The sequence below is a fragment of the Tachyglossus aculeatus genome, chromosome 1, assembly GCF_015852505.1.
Source record: "Tachyglossus aculeatus isolate mTacAcu1 chromosome 1, mTacAcu1.pri, whole genome shotgun sequence".
In the NCBI taxonomy this organism is placed as follows: Eukaryota; Metazoa; Chordata; class Mammalia; order Monotremata; family Tachyglossidae; genus Tachyglossus; species Tachyglossus aculeatus.
The window spans coordinates 135,291,571-135,309,610 of record NC_052066.1 but is presented as its reverse complement, the minus strand read 5'-3'; the positions used below and the strand labels follow the sequence as shown (position 1 = coordinate 135,309,610).

Here is an 18,040-nt window from a genome sequence, read left to right as displayed (position 1 = left end):
TCATTCATTCATTCAATCGTATTTATTGAGCACTTACTGTGAGCAGAGCACTGTACTAAGCACTTGGGAAGTACAAGTTGGCAACATATAGAGACGGTCCCTACCCAACAGTGTGCTTACAGTCTAGAAAGGGGAGACAGACAACAAAACAAAACATAACAAAATAAAATGAATAGAATAGTAAATATGTACAAGTAAAATAGAGTAATAAATATGTACAAACATATATACAGGTGCTGTGGGGGGGGGGGAGGAGGTAAGGCAGGGGTTGGGGGGGGAGAGGAAGGAGGGGGCTCAGTGTGGTGTGACCTTGGTCAAGTCACTTCAATTTTCAGGGTCTCAACTTCACTTTTTAAAATAAGAGTGTGGTACCTAGCCATCTCACAGGATGCTGGGAGGAATGCTGAAAGGTGACGGCATACTTGGCCCATAGTAAACACTTAATACCATAACAACAACAACAATTATTTTAATAATAATAATTATTACTTTGCCCTTCCCACAAGAACTTCATTATTATTACTATTGCATTTGTGAAGCACTTACTATGTGCCAAGCGCTGTTCTTAGTGCTAGGACAGATACAGAGTTTATTAAGATGGACCCAATCCATGTCTCACATGGGGCTCACAGTCTAAATAGGAAAAGAACAAATGTTGAATCCCCATTTTATAGATAAGGAACTGAGGCACAGAGAAGTTAGGTGACTTGCCCAGGACTTTGTATGAATATGAGAGTTTCATGATTTGTAGAAATGATAGAACAACTTCCAGCTGTTACACTGAGTCTTCTTTGTTCCCTCTGCAAGGATCATTTCTTCAACCTTAAATAGAAGAATCGATTTCAACAATAGCTGCACTCTGATTCTTTCTCAATCCAGCATAATTTGTTATGTCTATACATCCTTACTGCCTGCTCCAAAAAAATTGCCTTATTTCCGCCACTGCAGCTGTAGAGTGAGAATTAAGAAGTAATATCTAATTAAGTCCTCTTGGGCCCCAAAGTGTAAAAATTCAATTTCTAAATAGAGCACTTTATTTTTTGACACTTTTTTTCCACCTTTCTGGTAGGTATAGAATAATCTTAGAGCCAGCAAATTTTTTTGCCAAAACTTGATTGCTTAATTTCCTCCAGGAGGGCTTCCCTGATATATTGCCCCTCTCTTACCTTACCTCACTGATCTCCTACTACAATTCAGCCTGCACACTTTACTCCTCTTGATCCAACCTTCTCACTGCACCTCAGTTTCTGTCTCGTTGCTGACCCCTTCTCCATAACTTCCCTCTGTCCCGGAACTCCCTCCTCCTTCAGACAGCCCACCTCTCTCCACATCTTCAAATTCTTCCCTGACCACAGCCTCACTTCCCCTATTTGCTCTCCTATCTGTATCACCTATGTACTTAGGTCTGTACTCTTTAAGCACTTTGATATTCACCCTATCACCAGCCCTACAACACTTATGTACGTATTCTATTCTCTGTCATTTCCACTGTCTGTATTTTATTTTAACTTCTGTCTTCCTCTCTAGTCTTTAAGTTCCTTTTTTTTAACGGTCTTTGTTAAGCACTTACTGTGTGCCAGGCACTACACTGAGCCCAGGGGTAGATACAAAGCAAATCATGTTGGACACAGTCAATGTCCCACTTGGGGCTCACAGTTCTAATCCTCACTTTACAGATGAGGTAACTGAAGTGCAGAGAAGTTAAGTAACCCACAAGGTCACACAGCAGACAAATGAATGAGCTGGGAGCTTCGCGTGGGTAGGGATTGTATCTATCTATTACTGTATTGTAATCCTTCAAGCACTTAGTACAGTGCTCTTCAATAAATATCATTGATTGAGTCCTAGCTTTGCCTTAGCATACTTAGGGCACAAACCAGTGGGTCAAGTAAAAAGTGAAGTTTCCTTTCCAGTTACCATGTGAGAGAAGTTGATTACTGTTTCATTTTCTATTTTTTTTCCTTTGGCTTTGCTTGTCACAGGAAAAAGTGTATCTATCTTATCCTTTAATACATGGCTAGAATTAAACTTCATTCTAGCTGGTGTAGCAACGCATGGGAGTGTTGTGTGCCCTGGAATTTAGAGCCAAGCCAAAGAGAATCCCCTTCTGCCACAGGGTCTAATATAAGGCTCCTGAATTTATCACCATGAAACAGAGCCAGGTTTATTTCCTTCGAACTGCTTAACTTTTAAAGTCCTTAGCCTCTCCATCATGATATGGAATAAGCTCTAAAGGAAAACTGCCTGAAAAGGAAGAAGGATCTGTAGTCACTACAAAGGGTAATGCATCACAATGTATTTCTTAAAATGTTAGCTTAAAGGTGAAGGGGAAAGCTGATTTGAAAACAGTCTGAGGATCAGAATTGCTTCCCTTATCCAAGTTGTGGGAGAAATCACTTTTATCTTACTCTTTAAAACTTCATTCCTTTGGTCCTACCCTCCCTTCTCCCAAATGGTTGGTTGTCTAAATATAGGGAAAATTGACAATGAACAAATTGAAAAATGAAGGGGAAAAGGCACAGCATTACACTGTAATGTTTAGCATCTGCTAAACCCACTAGGGGAATAACACTTATCTGAGAACCCTTGAAAGTCCTCCACTCCTTTCTGAAGACCTCTCCCCATTTTTGATTTTGTAATGTCTCATTATGCCAGTCACTTTGCCTGGATTATGTGCCTCATCCCCCCGCCGGCCTCCCAATGAATTCTTGCCAAACTGAAGGGCACCTAAAATTTATTAGAACACTGAAAATATCAAAAAAGTGATATTTGTCTACTATGTCAATCTGATTCTCAACTGGTGCCCAGGGAAATACAGTGAAAGGAAAAAATAATTGGCCAGCACTCTCTCCCCCTTTATATCTGACAGTCCACCAGTGTTCCCATCTACAAAAATGCAAATCTCCAAGAGACTTTCCCTGACTAAGCCCTCATTTCCCTTACCCTCCCGCCCCCCCCCCCCCACCCCCGGACTATACACTTGACAGTTTGAACCTTTAAGCACTTTAATACTTACCCCAGCTGCATGATACTTATGTAAATATCCTTCTACTCTATTTTCCCTAGCTGTAATTTATTTCAACATTTGCCTCCCCCTGGGATCTTGTCTACAAATTCTGTTTTTTGTATTTTCCCAACTGCTTAGTACAGTGCTTCCTACACAGTACGTGCTCAATAAATATCACTGATCATTAGATTGCTAGAGATGCTATGGACATTTGTTATCATCATTTGGTAAATTTTAATAGTATGTTGAAGAAACTCCATATACTATGGCTACAAATCCATATACTTTCTAGGTCCTGAAATCCAGCTTCTTTCAGTTTTTTATATACCTGAATGCAATTTAGCCTAGAGTTTGATACAAACCTTTATAAGCTACATCATTACAACACAGGTTACCAATTCCCATGTAATGAGGACATTTGCCACCTAGGTTGCAGTCTACATATTAAATTCTTTCATTCATTCTGCACTGTGTGCATAGTACTATGCTAAGCACTTGGAAAGTACAATTCAGCAATAAATAGACAATCCCTACCCAACAACGGGCTCACAGTCTAGAAGGGAGGAACAGTCTAGAAGGGGGGAATGGTTCTAGCCAAATGATTAATCACAGCTGCTTTCTACAAAACATTGATGTGTTTTTATGAAATGAAGAGTTTGTGATTTTTTTGAACCCCACCCCAACAAATTTAATGTTTTACAAATAGTCTAAAATTGGCTAACAGGAGGTCTTGGGATTTGTGAATGTGTATGAATGTTAAGTGGAATTAGAAAAACTCAACGAAGGGGGCAGTGCTCTGAGAGATATGAAAATATTTGCAAAAGGCTGTCTTTGTCTAGTGATTTGGTAATTAAATAGTTGCTCACTACTGTTTCAATCATCCATTTTTATTTACTTTATCAGTTTTGTTGATATGAGAAAATTTATCTCAGGCCTCTCTGCTGTTTATCAGGTGCATATGATATATTGATTTTTTCACTTTCTCTTCATTTGAACTTACAAACACCTTTTCTTCTGCCAGGTAACCTAACCTGTTAGAAACTTGCTTCTGTTGAAGAGTTGCTTTGATATTAGCCTAACACATATTGTCATCTGGGGCCAGCTGCCTGAGTTCTTCAGGGTTCTGTTTGTGAGTTTTGTACATCTATAAATGGAAACGCTAGCTAACCAGGAATTATCTCCGGGGCTGTCTGATAGCGTTCTGCCTCACAACTCAAACTGTCCTACAACCACTAACATGTAGACACCTTAAATCATTTCTACACATGATCTCTCTCTCTCTCTCTCTCTCTCTCTCTCACACACACACACACACACACACTTTTTCCCCACCTCTCTCTCACTCCCTTTCTCTCTCTCTGTCACACACACACACACACACACACACACACAGACATCTCTCTGACATGGAACTAGGAAAGCATGAAAAGCAAAGCTCATTAAACAAGAATTTAAAGGAGAAATTGACGGTAAGGTATGGAAAGGTTACATTAACCACATGTAATATAACTGATAAGGTGGCATGAAAGCAGTTGCAGCTTTAGCAAATTCCTGTTAGTGCATTTGTTTTTCCGTGTTTCTGCTAGTCAGTCACCTGGAAGTTTTAAGATTGATGGGTGTTGGTGAAAGTAATCAGTCATCACAATAGTTACTAAAATAATTTCCTTAAGTAGAATGTGCACAATTTTTACCATGTAATGTGTAATTGTACTCCAACTTCCTTGATTTTATTCAGATCTTTTTGTTTGTAAAATGGAATTGCTTTCAGGTCTTGAAATTTTATTTTATTAATAATGATGATGTTGATGATGATGATAGTACCATTAAGAGAGATTAGGAGTAACAAAATCTAACTGCCTAGAAAGATTGAAACAATTTAAAGGAAATAGGTGATTTTAATCAACTCTAGGTTCCTTTTTCAGGGAAAACATCAAAGGAATTCTAGGATAAATAGCAAGCTTTGCTAGAGTAAAAGTGCGTTTCTTTCCTGGTCATGGTGGCATGGGCTATGTCCTAATTGATTTTGCTTCTAAATATGGAGTAGCCAACTTGCTAGGACTGGTGACAATCACTTGTGCTAAAACAAATTTACAGTAGACTATGACCTTGAATAGTAATAGACAACCACTATTACACAACAGTCCGCTATAATTACTGTTATTGAACTGTTAGCTTTTTCAAGTTTTAGTGTCTAGAGGTGGAATAGGGTTAGGAGTTAGGAGTTTCTGAAGCATACTGATGAACTGATCTGCATGAATTCTACTAGGAATCTTAATGATGGTAATGGCTTTAATCAGTTTTAACTTTGGATGGGGAAATAATAATAATGATGGCATTTATTAAGCGCTTACTATGTGTAAAGCACTGCTCTAAACGCCGAGGAGGTTACAAGGTGATCAGGTTGTCCCACATGGGGCTCACAGTCTTAATTCCCATTTTCCAGATGAGGTAACTGAGGCCCAGAGAAGTGAAGTGACTTGCCCAAAGTCACACAGCTGACAATTGGCGGAGCTGGGGGTTTGAACCCATGACCTCTGACTCCAAAGCCCGGGCTCTTTCCACTGAGCATGGCACCTAAACAAATATTCATAAAATTTTCTCTGACCCTGGTGTTTCCATTTGTGGAGATTGGAGTAACCAATGAAAGTTAAATAAGTGTTGTTGATGTTGCTGTACTTATTCATTCATTCAATCATATTTATTGAGCACTTACTGTGTGCAGAGCACTGTACTAAGTGCTTGGGAAGTACAAGTTGGCAACATATAGAGATGGTCCCTTCCCACGGGCTCACAGTAAAACCTGTTTCTGAGAAAGGAATTGTATTCAGAATTTCACACAATGAGTCTAGCGAGAGGGGGAATTACTGTGAATGAAGAGAGAAATGGTTTAACCTCTAGTTGTATACTTAACTGTCTAGATATCAACCCAAATAATGCTGATATAACATTTAGATGTCTTTTTGAATTGTTAATGATTATGGACTGAAATAGGCCCTGTTTATTTTTTTACAGCACATGTTTAAATAACTGGCACATCTTTATTTCTGTCTTGAAAATAAAATCCAAATGCAGTAATAAAATCACTTTTTGATTAGTGACAAGTCTATTTCACATACAAGCAGCTTCTCTATGGAGCATATCGTAGTTGAACATATTATTCCTGACAAGTATTTATGAGACATTCTTATATTGGAGAGTCCTCTCAATCAACTGCTTGGTTTTGTCCCTTGTGGAGGTGAAGAATTACTATTGTTTTTAATTATTGTATTTGCTGAGTGCTTACTTTGTCAGAGATACTATTCTGGGCTTTGTGAAAAGACACACTCAGTTTTCCTAGAAGTAGGGAATTGTGCTTTAGCAGAGCCTGACATTAAGGAAATCTCTCGTTCCTGTTCTCTCCCATGTTTGTCACTGAATACATGTACACAGCTGTTTCTCCTGACTCTACTCTGTATCCAGAAAGGAATTTATCATTGTGGGAAAGTTCCCTATTTCTATGGTTACATTTTAACTAAAAGATGCATTCAGACAGAATCATTTAGACTGTGAGCCCCATGTGGGACAGGGGCTGTATCCAACCTGATTATCTCAGTGTGCTGCCTGGATCATTTTCCTGAAAAAACATTCAGTCCATATTCTCCCACTCCTCAAGAACCTCCAGTGTTAACCAGTCCACCTTAGCATCAAAGAGAAACTCCTTACCATATGTTTTTAAGGCACTCAATCTGCTCTCTCCCACTTACCTTACCTCACTGATGTCCCACTACAACCCAATCTACACACTCCATAATGCCAAACAGCTCTCTATGCCTTGATCTATTATACCCTGCTCTGATCCCTTATCCACATCCTGCTTCTGGCTTGAAACTTGACTATGTACTCCTTAAGCTCTTTGTACATATCCTTTTGCTCCACATTTTCCCCTATCCACAATGCATTTCAATGCTTGATTCCTCCCTTAGACTGTAAATTCTTTGTTGGCAGGGATTTCATAGCTCTCTTCCTCCCTTCAAAGCCCTACAGAGAGCTCACCTCCTCCAGGAGGCCTTCCCAGACTGAGCCCCCTTTTTCCTCTCCTCCTCCCCATGCCCCCTCCCTACCTCCTTCCCCTCCCCATAGCACTTGTATATATTCATTACTCTATTTATTTTACTTGTATATATTTAGTATTCTATTTATTTTGTTAATGATGTGCATATAGCTATAATTCTATTTATTCTGACAGTTTTGACACCTGTCTACATGTTTTGTTTTGTTGTCTATCTCCCCCTTCTAGACGGTGAGCCTGTTGTTGGGTAGGGACCTTCTCTATATTTTGCCAACTTGCACTTCCCAAGCACTTAGTACAGTGCTCTGCACACAGTAAGTGCCCAATAAATACTATTGAATGAATGAATGAATCTCCCAAGTCAATTGTATATTACAGTGTTCTACACACAGTAAGTGCTCAGTAAGTACCACAAACTGATTGATCGAAAAGAAGACACTGTTTGAAGTCTGTAAAGGGATGAATCCTTCTGTGGTATTACTCAAAGATAAGAGAACGTCTTCTCTACAGGCACTGAAGGCAGAGAGTGCAACTGTAATGTGTCTTTGGTAGACACCTTTGGAGATGAGGCTATTAGCAAGTATTCCTGGGGGTTCTGTCAGGTGGCCAGATGCAACCAAAGTCCTGCTGTCCCAATGGAGACAGTCATAATGATGGCATTTGTTAAGCGCTTACTATGTGCAAAGCACTGTTCTAAGCACTGAGGGGGATACAAGGTGATCAGGTTGTCCCATGTCTTAATCCCCATTTTACAGATGAGGTAATTGAGGCCCAGAGAAGTTAAGTGACTTGCCCAAAGTCATACAGCAGACAACTAGGGAAGGAGCATGGCTCGGTGGAAAGAGCACGGGCTTTGGAGTCAGAGGTCATGGGTTCAAATCCTGGCTCCGCCACTTGTCAGCTGTGTGACTTTGGGCAAGTCACTTAACTTCTCTGTGCCTCAGTTCCCTCATCTGTAAAATGGGGATTAAGGCTGTGAGCCCCCCGTGGGACAACCTGATCACCTTGTAACCTCTCCAGGGCTTAGAACAGTGCTTTGCACATAGTAAGCGCTTAATAAATGCCATTATTATTATCTTCTAGACTGTGAGTCCTTTGGGTAGGGACTGTCTCTATATGTTGCCAACTTGTACTTCCCAAGCGCTTAGTACAGTGCTCTGCACACAGTAAGTGCTCAATAAATATGATTGAATGAATGAATGAATGAAGTGGCAGAGGCAGGGTTAGAACCCATGACCTCTGACTCCCAAGCCCGAGCTCTTTCCACTGAGCCACAGTGACATGGGTCTTGCTGAGGTGGGTGAAAGGCTGGAGTGGGAGAGGGGATATGAGGAGCTGAGGGCAGGACCTGAGAAAGCCATTAGCTTCCAGACAGTGATTCTCCATTCAAATAATGTTGAATGAATAGATGCTGACCCTAGGAGACAGGGCAAATGGCTTTTGACACAGCAGAATGTCTCTTTCCCACTCACCAGAGCTTTAATAAGGCACTTTTCCTAAAACTTTCCACCCTGCTTCTCCAAAAGCATTCATATTCAAGAAAGAGGTAGTGAATGAAGGTCCTTTGAGATCTTCCTCAGCTTAAATCCCACTCATCTCAACAACCTGGTGGGAGATACTATTGCGCATCCTGTTTTCCAAATGGTGAAAGACAAAGGAGGGGGAGTGTGAATGATTATCCCTATTGTCTCCAGCTTTCACTGGAACTTCTTCCTCACATACACATGGGAGAGTAGTCCTTGGACCTGGAGCTGTGGGAGTCTGTGAGCAAAGACTGTCCCTATTGCTCTCTCTGGAGATATACCCCGGGACTTGTGAGCCTGCCTCTTGCTGTGCTCCTGGCAGAGGGTGAACTCTGGGGATGAGGTGGTAGCACACTACACCCCTCTCACTTCAACTGTAATAATCAAAATAATAGTAGTAATAATAATTGTGGTATTTTTTAAGCGTTATGTACCAGGCCTTGGGGTGGTTACAGGACAATTGGGTTGGACACAGTCCCTGTCCCACGTAAGGCTCAATTTAAATCTCCATTTTCACATGAGGAACCTGAGTCACAGAGAAGTTAAGTGACTTGTCCAGCAGACAAGTGGCAGAATCAGGACTAGAACTCAGTACCCCAATCTCATCTATCACTGACCTCTTCCCCATGTCTTACTTCTGACTTGGAACTCCATGCTCTCCATATATGATAGACCACCATTCTTCTCCTGCTCAAAATTTTGTGAAAATCAAATATCCTTCATGAGGTTTTCCCCAACTAAGCCCTATTTCCTCCTACTTTCACTCCCTTCTGTGTTGCCTATACATGTAGCTCTCTACCCTTTAAGCACTTGATAGTCACCCTACCCTCAGCCCCAAGGACCTATGTGTGTATCTGTAATTTATTTCTTTAATACCTGTCTTCCTCACTAGTTTGTAAGTTTCTTGTGGACAGGGATCGTGCCTCCCAACTCTGTTGTAGTGTACCCTCCCAAGCACTTAGTACAATGCTGTGCATGCAGTAAACACTCAATAAATACCACTGATTCATTAATCGATCAGTTGAATTATTTGGATGGTTAGGTTTTCCTCAGTCAGTCGATCCATGGCATTTATTGAGTTCTTACTGTATGCAGAACATTGTAATAAGTACTTTGGGGAGTACATCAATCAATCAATCAATCAATCAATCGTATTTATTGAGCGCTTACTATGTGCAGAGCACTGTACTAAGCGCTTGGGAAGTACAAATTGGCATCACATAGAGACAGTCCCTACCCAACAGTGGGCTCACAGTCTAAAAGGGACTGGCATCTGCTTTAGTTTTTTCATGGTTTCATTCTTCTGAATTGAATTTGTACATGTGGTATTTTCTAGACTTTGATTATAAGTGCCGGAAGGGCAGAGAACATATATTTTATATAATTGCAGAGTAACTTCCCTTCCATCTAGTATACTACTCTACACACTCAACAATACTGGATTAACTTGACTTATTGGTTGTTTTTGGATCAGGAGGAAGGACAAAAAAGCAGAGAAATGCTGATCAAATTATTTTTCATTTTAGGCAGTACAGGTTAAAGGCACTATATATATGTTTACATTGTTGTTGGGAAAGAATAGGTTAATCTTTTTTTCCAGGGACAGTTTACCCAGGAACTGAATAGGGTTACTGCCAGAATATTCTAGCAAGGACGAAGAGGCATGGGTTCTATGTATTTGAAGGATATGCAGAAATGATGGGGATAAAATGAAAAAGCAAAATAAAATATTAAAGAGGGAGGAGTAAAGGACAAGATTTGGCCAAGGGAAAAGGGAAAAAATAAATCATCACATTTTGGGGCTATAACTTGGAAGAGAAGATGATTCCAGGAAATCTGGAAAGTGAAAAGGAGGAAGCAGAGCATTAGAGTGGAGTGGGGAGAGCTATTGGAAGCTTTCTTTGGAGAAGAAAAGGAAGTTATTAAAATGATTCCTGTTCCCTACTGCTCCTTAGATGTGTGGTTTCCTCAGATGGTTGCCTGGTTCACTTTTTTCTTGATGCTTTGGAGACATAAGGTAAATGTCACGAAAAGGGAATTGACGTCTTTGTGTCTAGTTGAAGGGGAATAGGGAATGAAACATGCTGATTTGTTTTATCGTTTGTTATCTCTTTATTTTTAATGTGGCAATGCAAAGAGAGAGAGGAGAGAAATAGGTCAAAGCTTCAGATCTAACCCTCCTTTACCGGATACTCGGTGCACAGATTGTTTCCCCCTCTGGAGAGCTGACAACAAAGAGCAGTGGTTAGGGATAGAAAAGAACCCATCAAAAGGCAGGAGAAACTGGAGGGTAGAGAAGGCTATTTAGAAATAAAAGCTAGGTAAATGCTATAGTTAAAATATGACTATAAAGTAAAATATGAAGTATGCAAAGATGAAGTAAAATGAGACAGCATCAACATTTAATGAGAGTAGACTAACAGTGAAATTTAAAGATGTAATACCATGTTTGTGAAATGGACAATTGTTAGTAATGGAAACTTCAAATTTGGAATGACCACACATAAAGGACATTCTAAGGCAAGATTTGAGGTGCCTTTAATGGTTGAATGCATGAAGGTATATCAGTCACTCCAACTAGCCTGTCTCTCAGGACAGGAAGAGGATCATTTAATTAATGTCTTACAAAGCGGTATTTCTAACCAAGCCAATTAGAGAGAAGAATTGGAAAGGATCTGGGGATGGGGCATGTAGTTGGTGGAGAATAACTTCAGTCATTTTTTGAAGCAAGAGTAGGACTCAGGGAAGGTGAGGAACTGTAATCCAGGCAGGACACAGGGCACAGGGAGAAATTGGAGAGGATTCCTGGAGGCTCGGTATCCAGCAGCTAGGACCTTGGAGGAGCGAGTTCCTGCCCCTGAAAAAGAGAGAGGATGTGAAGGTACTCTGTTTCTGAAGACTCTGAAAGGATGAGATTGGAATCTTGGATGCCCTGAATGAAAAGGGGAAAGTCAGTCAGCAAGTCTTATTTATTGAGTGCACACTGTGTGCAGAGCACTTTACTAAGCACTTGGGAGAGTACACTGTATCCTTGAATCCACCCCAGTGCTTTGTACAGGGCCTGGCACACAGTAAGCACTTAAAAAATACTTGTTATTAATTGTTAATTATTAATTGTTATTATTATAGTATAACTATATCACAGACACATTCCCTTCCCTGTCTGGAGGGAACAAAAGATATTAATATAAATAAATGAATTACAGAGATGCACATAAGTGCTCTGGGGCTGGTGGGTAGGGGGGAAATGAATAAAGAAAGAAAGGTATTTAAGTGCTTATTATGTGCAAGGCATTATAGTAAGTGCTGGAGTGGATACTACCAAATCAGGTTGGACACAGTCCCTGTCCCATGTGGGGCTCAAGGGCTCAATCCCCATTTTACAGATGAGGTAACTGAGGCCCAGAGAAGTGAAGTGACTTGTCCAAAGTCACACAGCAGAGAAGTGGCAGAGCTGGGATTAGAATCCACGACCTTATCACTCTCAGGCCCATGCTCTATCTACTATACCATGCTGCTTCTCAATAAAGGCAAGTCATGGTGATGTAGAAGGGAATGGGAGAAGAGGAAAAAAGGGAAGGCCTCTTGGAGGAGATGTAACTTCAAGAAGACTTTGAAGATGGGGAGAGTAATTGTCTGTCAGATAGGAAGAGGGAGGTCATTCCAGGCTAGAGGAAGGATGTGGGTGAGAGGTTGGTGGCAAGATAGAAGAGATCATAGTATAGTAAGAAGGTTAGCATTAGAGAAGAGAAGTGTGTGGGCTGGGTTGTAGTAGGAGAGCAGAGTAGGAGAGTGGTGAGGTGAGGTAGGAGGGGACAAGGTGACTGAGTTTTTTAAAGCCAATAGTGAGGAGTTTCTGTTTGATGTAGATGTGGATGAGCAACCACTGGAGGCTCTTGAGGAGAGGGGAAATGTGGCCAGAATGTTTTTGTAGAAAAAAGATCCAGGCAGCAGAGTGAAGTATGGACTGGAGTAGGGAGACACAGGATTGCTGGGAGGTTAGCAAGGAATGACATACAGCAATCAAGCCGGGATAGGATAAATGATTGGATTAATGTGGTAGCAGTTTGGAGAGGAAAGGGCAGATTTTAGCAGTGTTCTGAAGGTCGAGCCCACACGAATATGAATATGTGGGTTGAATGAGAGAGAGAAGCCAAGAATAACGCCAAGGTTTTGGGCTTGAGAGACAGGAAGGATGGTGCCATAGTATCAAGAATGTGAGCCCCTGGATGATAATAATAATAATAATTATAATAGTAATCATGATAGTATTTGATAAGCACTTACTATATGTCAAGCACTGTTCTAAGCACTGGGGGAGATACAAGGTAATCAGGTTGTCTCACATGGGACTCACAGTCTTAATTCCCATTGCACGGATGAGATAACTGAGGCACAGAGAAGTTAAGTGACTTGCCCAAAGTCACACAGCTGACAAGTGGCAGAGCTGGGATTAGAACCCATGACCTCTGACTCCCAAACCTGTGCTCTTTCCATTAATCCATGCTGCTTCTCACGCTGGATGCTTACAGGAAAGCACTGAAGGTTCCCAGGTTGATAGGGGGAAGCGTTAGAGCTAGGAAAAGACAGTTTGAACCATAATTCTGTTTGATTGCTATCTGATGAAGAATACTTACAAAAATATGACTAATGTTAGGGAGCTCGCTGATGTTGGTGTCTGTCTGAAGTAGGGGTCGGTGGAAGCGCTCCAGCTGCCAAGAACGTATGCAGGTTTGAAAAGCCTCTGGAAAGGCAAGGGAGCATTTTCTCCACAGTCTTCCTGTAACTAACCTGAAGATGGGATTGGTAGACTCGTCTCCAACCACCCCTCTGCCTTTGGGAAGCTGCCTGGGTTTCAGACAAGGTGTAGGGTGGGATTTGGGGTTCATTAAGCAGAATTTTCCAACCTGCCAGTCCTGAAAGGGGAATAAATGTAGGACTTTAGAACCCAGTGGAGACTGACAAAGGGCAGGATGTTTCTAAAGTGACCCCAGGGGTTATTTTTGGCTGGAAACTGGGACTGAGCATCTCTGATAATGTCAGAGAGGGCAATGGAAGTTTGTCACTTTTAATGCAATCAACCAATAAGATGCAGATGGAAATGTGAGTTTACAAGAGCAAACTATATAGAGAACTCAGTGGACACTCTTGTCTGCTTGTCAGTTGCCTGAAGAATCCAGGTCCATAATCAAGTCAGGGCATACTGGATAGACCACAGGCCTGGGAGTCAGAAGGTCATGGGTTCTAATCCTGGCTCCACCACTCATCTGCTGTGTGACTTGGGCAAGTGACTTCACTTCTCGGGGCCTAAGTTCTCTCATTTGTAAAATGAGGATTGAAACTGTAAGCCCCACAAGGGATAGGGACTGTTGGATTTTCCTGCACCCACCCCAGTGCTCAGTACAGTGCCTGGCAAATAGTAAGCATTTAACAAATACCATCATTATTATTCAAAGCTTTACTGAAGGCACATATCCACCAAGAAGCCTTCTCTGATTAAGCTCCTCTTTCTCTTCTCCCACTCCCTTTTGCATCACCCTGACTTGCTCCCTTTGTTCTTCACCGCTTTCAGCCCCACAGCACTTATGTACATATCTGTGATTTATTTATTTATATTAATGTCTGCCTCCACCCCTCTAGACTGTAAGCTCATAGTGGGCAGGGAATGTGTCTGTCTTTTCATTGTACTCTCCCCAACACTTAGTACAGTGCTCTACATACAGTAAGTGCTCAATAAATATGATTGAATGAATGAATGAAGTATTTCCATGTGCCTTTCGCTAACACACCAGAGAGTCGGAGAGGTGTTGTTATGATATTAAACAAAACACAGAAAGATAAACAAAAGGTGGCATCCGCAGGTAAAAAACAGAGACCTTCTGACAGGGTTATTTTCAGTTTGACTTGTGAACTAGGACAAGTTTTGTATGGGCCTCCAATCAATCAATCAATCGTATTTATTGAGCGCTTACTATGTGCAGAGCACTGTACTAAGCGCTTGGGAAGTACAGATTGGCAACACATAGAGACAGTCCCTACCCAACAGTGGGCTCACAGTCTAAAAGGGGGAGACAGAGAACAGAACCAAACATACCAACAAAATAAAATAGGATAGAAATGTACAAGTAAAATAAATAAATAAATAAATAAATAGAGTAATAAATATGTACAACCATATATACATATATACAGGTGCTATGGGGAAGGGAAGGAGGTGAGATGGGGGGATGGAGAGGGGGACGAGGGGGAGAGGAAGGAAGGGGCTCAGTCTGGGAAGGCCTCCTGGAGGAGGTGAGCTCTCAGCAGGGCTTTGAAGGGAGGAAGAGAGCTAGCTTGGCGGAGGGGCAGAGGGAGGGCATTCCAGGCCCGGGGGATGAGGTGGGCCGGGGGTCGACGGCGGGACAGGCGAGAACGAGGTACAGTGAGGAGATTAGCGGTGGAGGAGCGGAGGTTGCGGGCTGGGCAGTAGAAGGAGAGAAGGGAGGTGAGGTAGGAGGGGGCGAGGTGATGGAGAGCCTTGAAGCCCAGGGTGAGGAGTTTCTGCCTGATGTGCAGATTGATTGGTAGCCACTGGAGATTTTTGAGGAGGGGAGTAATATGCCCAGAGCGTTTCTGGACAAAGATAATCCGGGCAGCAGCATGAAGTATGGATTGAAGTGGAGAGAGACACGAGGATGGGAGATCAGAGAGAAGGCTGGTGCAGTAGTCCAGACGGGATAGGATGAGAGCTTGAATGAGCAGGGTAGCAGTTTGGATGGAGAGGAAAGGGCGGATCTTGGCAATGTTGCGGAGCTGAGACCGGCAGGTTTTGGTGACGGCTTGGATGTGAGGGGTGAATGAGAGAGCGGAGTCGAGGATGACACCAAGGTTGCGGGCTTGTGAGACGGGAAGGATGGTAGTGCCGTCAACAGAGATGGGAAATAGGGTGGACTGCCTCCACCCTATGATATGTGAAAGAAAGGGAATGGAACTGTTTGAGAATTGACGGCTATACGATGAAAGGGTTATGGGAGAGAAGAGGGAAATATGTTCGTAGCACAGAATGTACAAGACCTAATTTGGAGGGTGTTTGGAGTATGAACAGAGAATGCTCAGGGTTCATTCATTCATTCATTCAATCAGGTTCTGACCAGTAAATGGGAGATCAATCACTGGTATTGAGCACTTACTGTGTGCAGAGCACCATACCAAGATCCTGGGAGAGTACAATGCAACAGAGTTGTCATACATGTTCCCTGCCTACAAAGAGCTTACAGTCTATTAGGGGATACAGATATTAATATAAATAAATAATTTTACTTAATTGTACAAATATCCTGAATTGAGTTCCTTGTAGTATGGATTTATTAATAATGATAATGTAGTTTATTTTAAGAAAAGAAATATCTCTGCTACAACTAGCTTTCTAACCTCTTCCTCCTGAGCTTTCTAATGTACTACTAAAATGAAGGCCACAAACTCCGATTTCTCCTCCAGAGCAATTCTCCTTCTGCTAAGGAATAATAAAAAAAAATCAGTGAAGCACTCAAAATCATTTTTCCTGTTCTCATTTTCTGTATTTTTATTTCTTAATGGAAAGGGACAGTTCATACATGAAGATTGCAAAGGTTGTCCTGTTCGGTTGGGCTGACTGCCAGAGTGAGTGACGTGAAGTTACAAGAGGGTAAGAACAAACAAATCTCCTGAGAAAATCTAATAACATTATTCCTAATATTTCCAGCATAATGGCAGGTGCCCAGTGTATGTTCAATGAATTTTAAATAATGCTGATAGCAATGCATTTTTCTTTGAGGAAAATATTACTGAGGAGACTTGATCTAACATATTTTTACCCTGAAACATGGTTTCAATCAATTGATGATTGAATAGGATAAAGATATCTCACCAGAAAGTTGACATTTTTTAAATTTAGGAAGGTAAATTTTGCTCCTGGAGGAAAATCCATAATCAAATTCTTTCTGCTGTGTTTCTTGATTGCGCCTTGGATTAAATCAAAACTTCGAATCTCTTCCAATCTGTCTTCTTTTAACTTCCTGCCCTTATCATCTGGCTCAGCCCAGCCCTTACACTCTGCTCCAGCCAAATACAGTGAGCCTGTTTCTGGAACAGTAAGTTCCACTTTCTTTGGATACCATCAGAGTTGATGAAAAATGTAAGGAAACAGGGCAGAATTATCCTTAATGTTTTGCTGAATATGAAATTATCAAATAAACCCAGAAATGCTCTTTGTTCTTTAAGATTGCCAGAGCTTCTTTAAAAGTGTTCCTTAAATTCACCTTGTAACCTCCCCAGAGCTTAGAACAGTGCTTTGCACATAGTAAGCGCTTAATAAATGCCATCATCATCATCATCTGCAGCATTGTTCATTTTAATAAAATCAGTTGTTCTAAATTAATTTGTTTGTGTTATCTAATAAAAAAATACTAACTAGGCATGTGGATTTATAATATGCTAAGTTACTTTGGTAACAGCAGAGTCAGAGATGCCAACCTACTCTTCATCAGAAATGTTACCGTTGGAGGCATTTTTCAGAAATTGTTAAAAAGTTATAGCTATTTTCATGTTCAGTTTTTATATTTTTAAAATATGGACTATACTGTTGTTATATTGTACTCTCCCAAGTGTTTAGTACAGTGCTTTGCACACAGTAAGCACTTAATATGATTGAATGAATGAATGAATATTGGTATAAAAAGTAGTATTCTCAAAATTTTCCTACATCTAAAATTCTAATCCATATTATCTGTTGGTTATAATCTCTTAGTCCATAGATTGTTTTACCTTTTGGAAACAGTAAATTATTGCTATTTTCCAAGTGTTAACACCTCGTTATTCTTTTGAAGAACGCATTGCTTATATAAGCTGTTGTGTTACTTACAAGTACCACAGCTGATATTTTATCTATCTTGAAAGGTGCTGACCAAGTAGGAGAAAATAAAATAGATAATTATTGTAGTTTCTCTTATTGATCAATCACCTTAATGAACAATGGCATTTATTGAGCTCCTACTGTGTTCAGAGACTGAGCCAAATGCTTGGCAGGTTTCAATAAAAGTATAAGTCACAGTCCCTTTCCTCAAGAAGCTTAAAATCTAACATTGGGGAGGCAAAGTCACGAAGTATTAGTTGCAGTTTTTGCAGAGCTCAGGCATTTTTGAGTATGAGACTGGAATACTAATAGTTGACTGTTTTCATGGAAATGTTATTTCAGGCCAGGAGACTTATGAGGTGCTTATTGATATTAGCTGCTTACAATGGGCAAATCTCTGGTCTAAACTCTAGGGTGAATACATTACAAATCAACTAAAATCATGTCCCTGGCTTTTTTTTTTTATTCCTTTGGAAATAGTAGTCATCATAATTCTATTAGTATTTATTAAATTTACTATGTGAAAAGTGCTGAACTAACTGCTGGGAAGCTCACTGTGGGCAGAGAATAGGTCTGTTTACTGTTATACTGTA

At 40.9% G+C, this 18,040-nt stretch overlaps 1 protein-coding gene across 2 annotated transcripts in view; it reads left to right on the top strand.

The window, feature by feature from the left end:
• The first annotated feature begins 4,362 nt into the window (after positions 1–4,362).
• The window catches only part of LOC119928288 (muscular LMNA interacting protein), a 244,313-nt gene continuing 230,635 nt past the window's right edge, over positions 4,363–18,040 (top strand). For both annotated transcript variants that reach the window (XM_038746434.1, XM_038746426.1), the window contains exon 1: positions 4,363–4,476. In XM_038746434.1, coding sequence (XP_038602362.1) covers positions 4,414–4,476 — 63 coding nt within the window. In that variant the 5' untranslated portion in view covers positions 4,363–4,413. The remainder of the gene's footprint in view (positions 4,477–18,040) is intronic.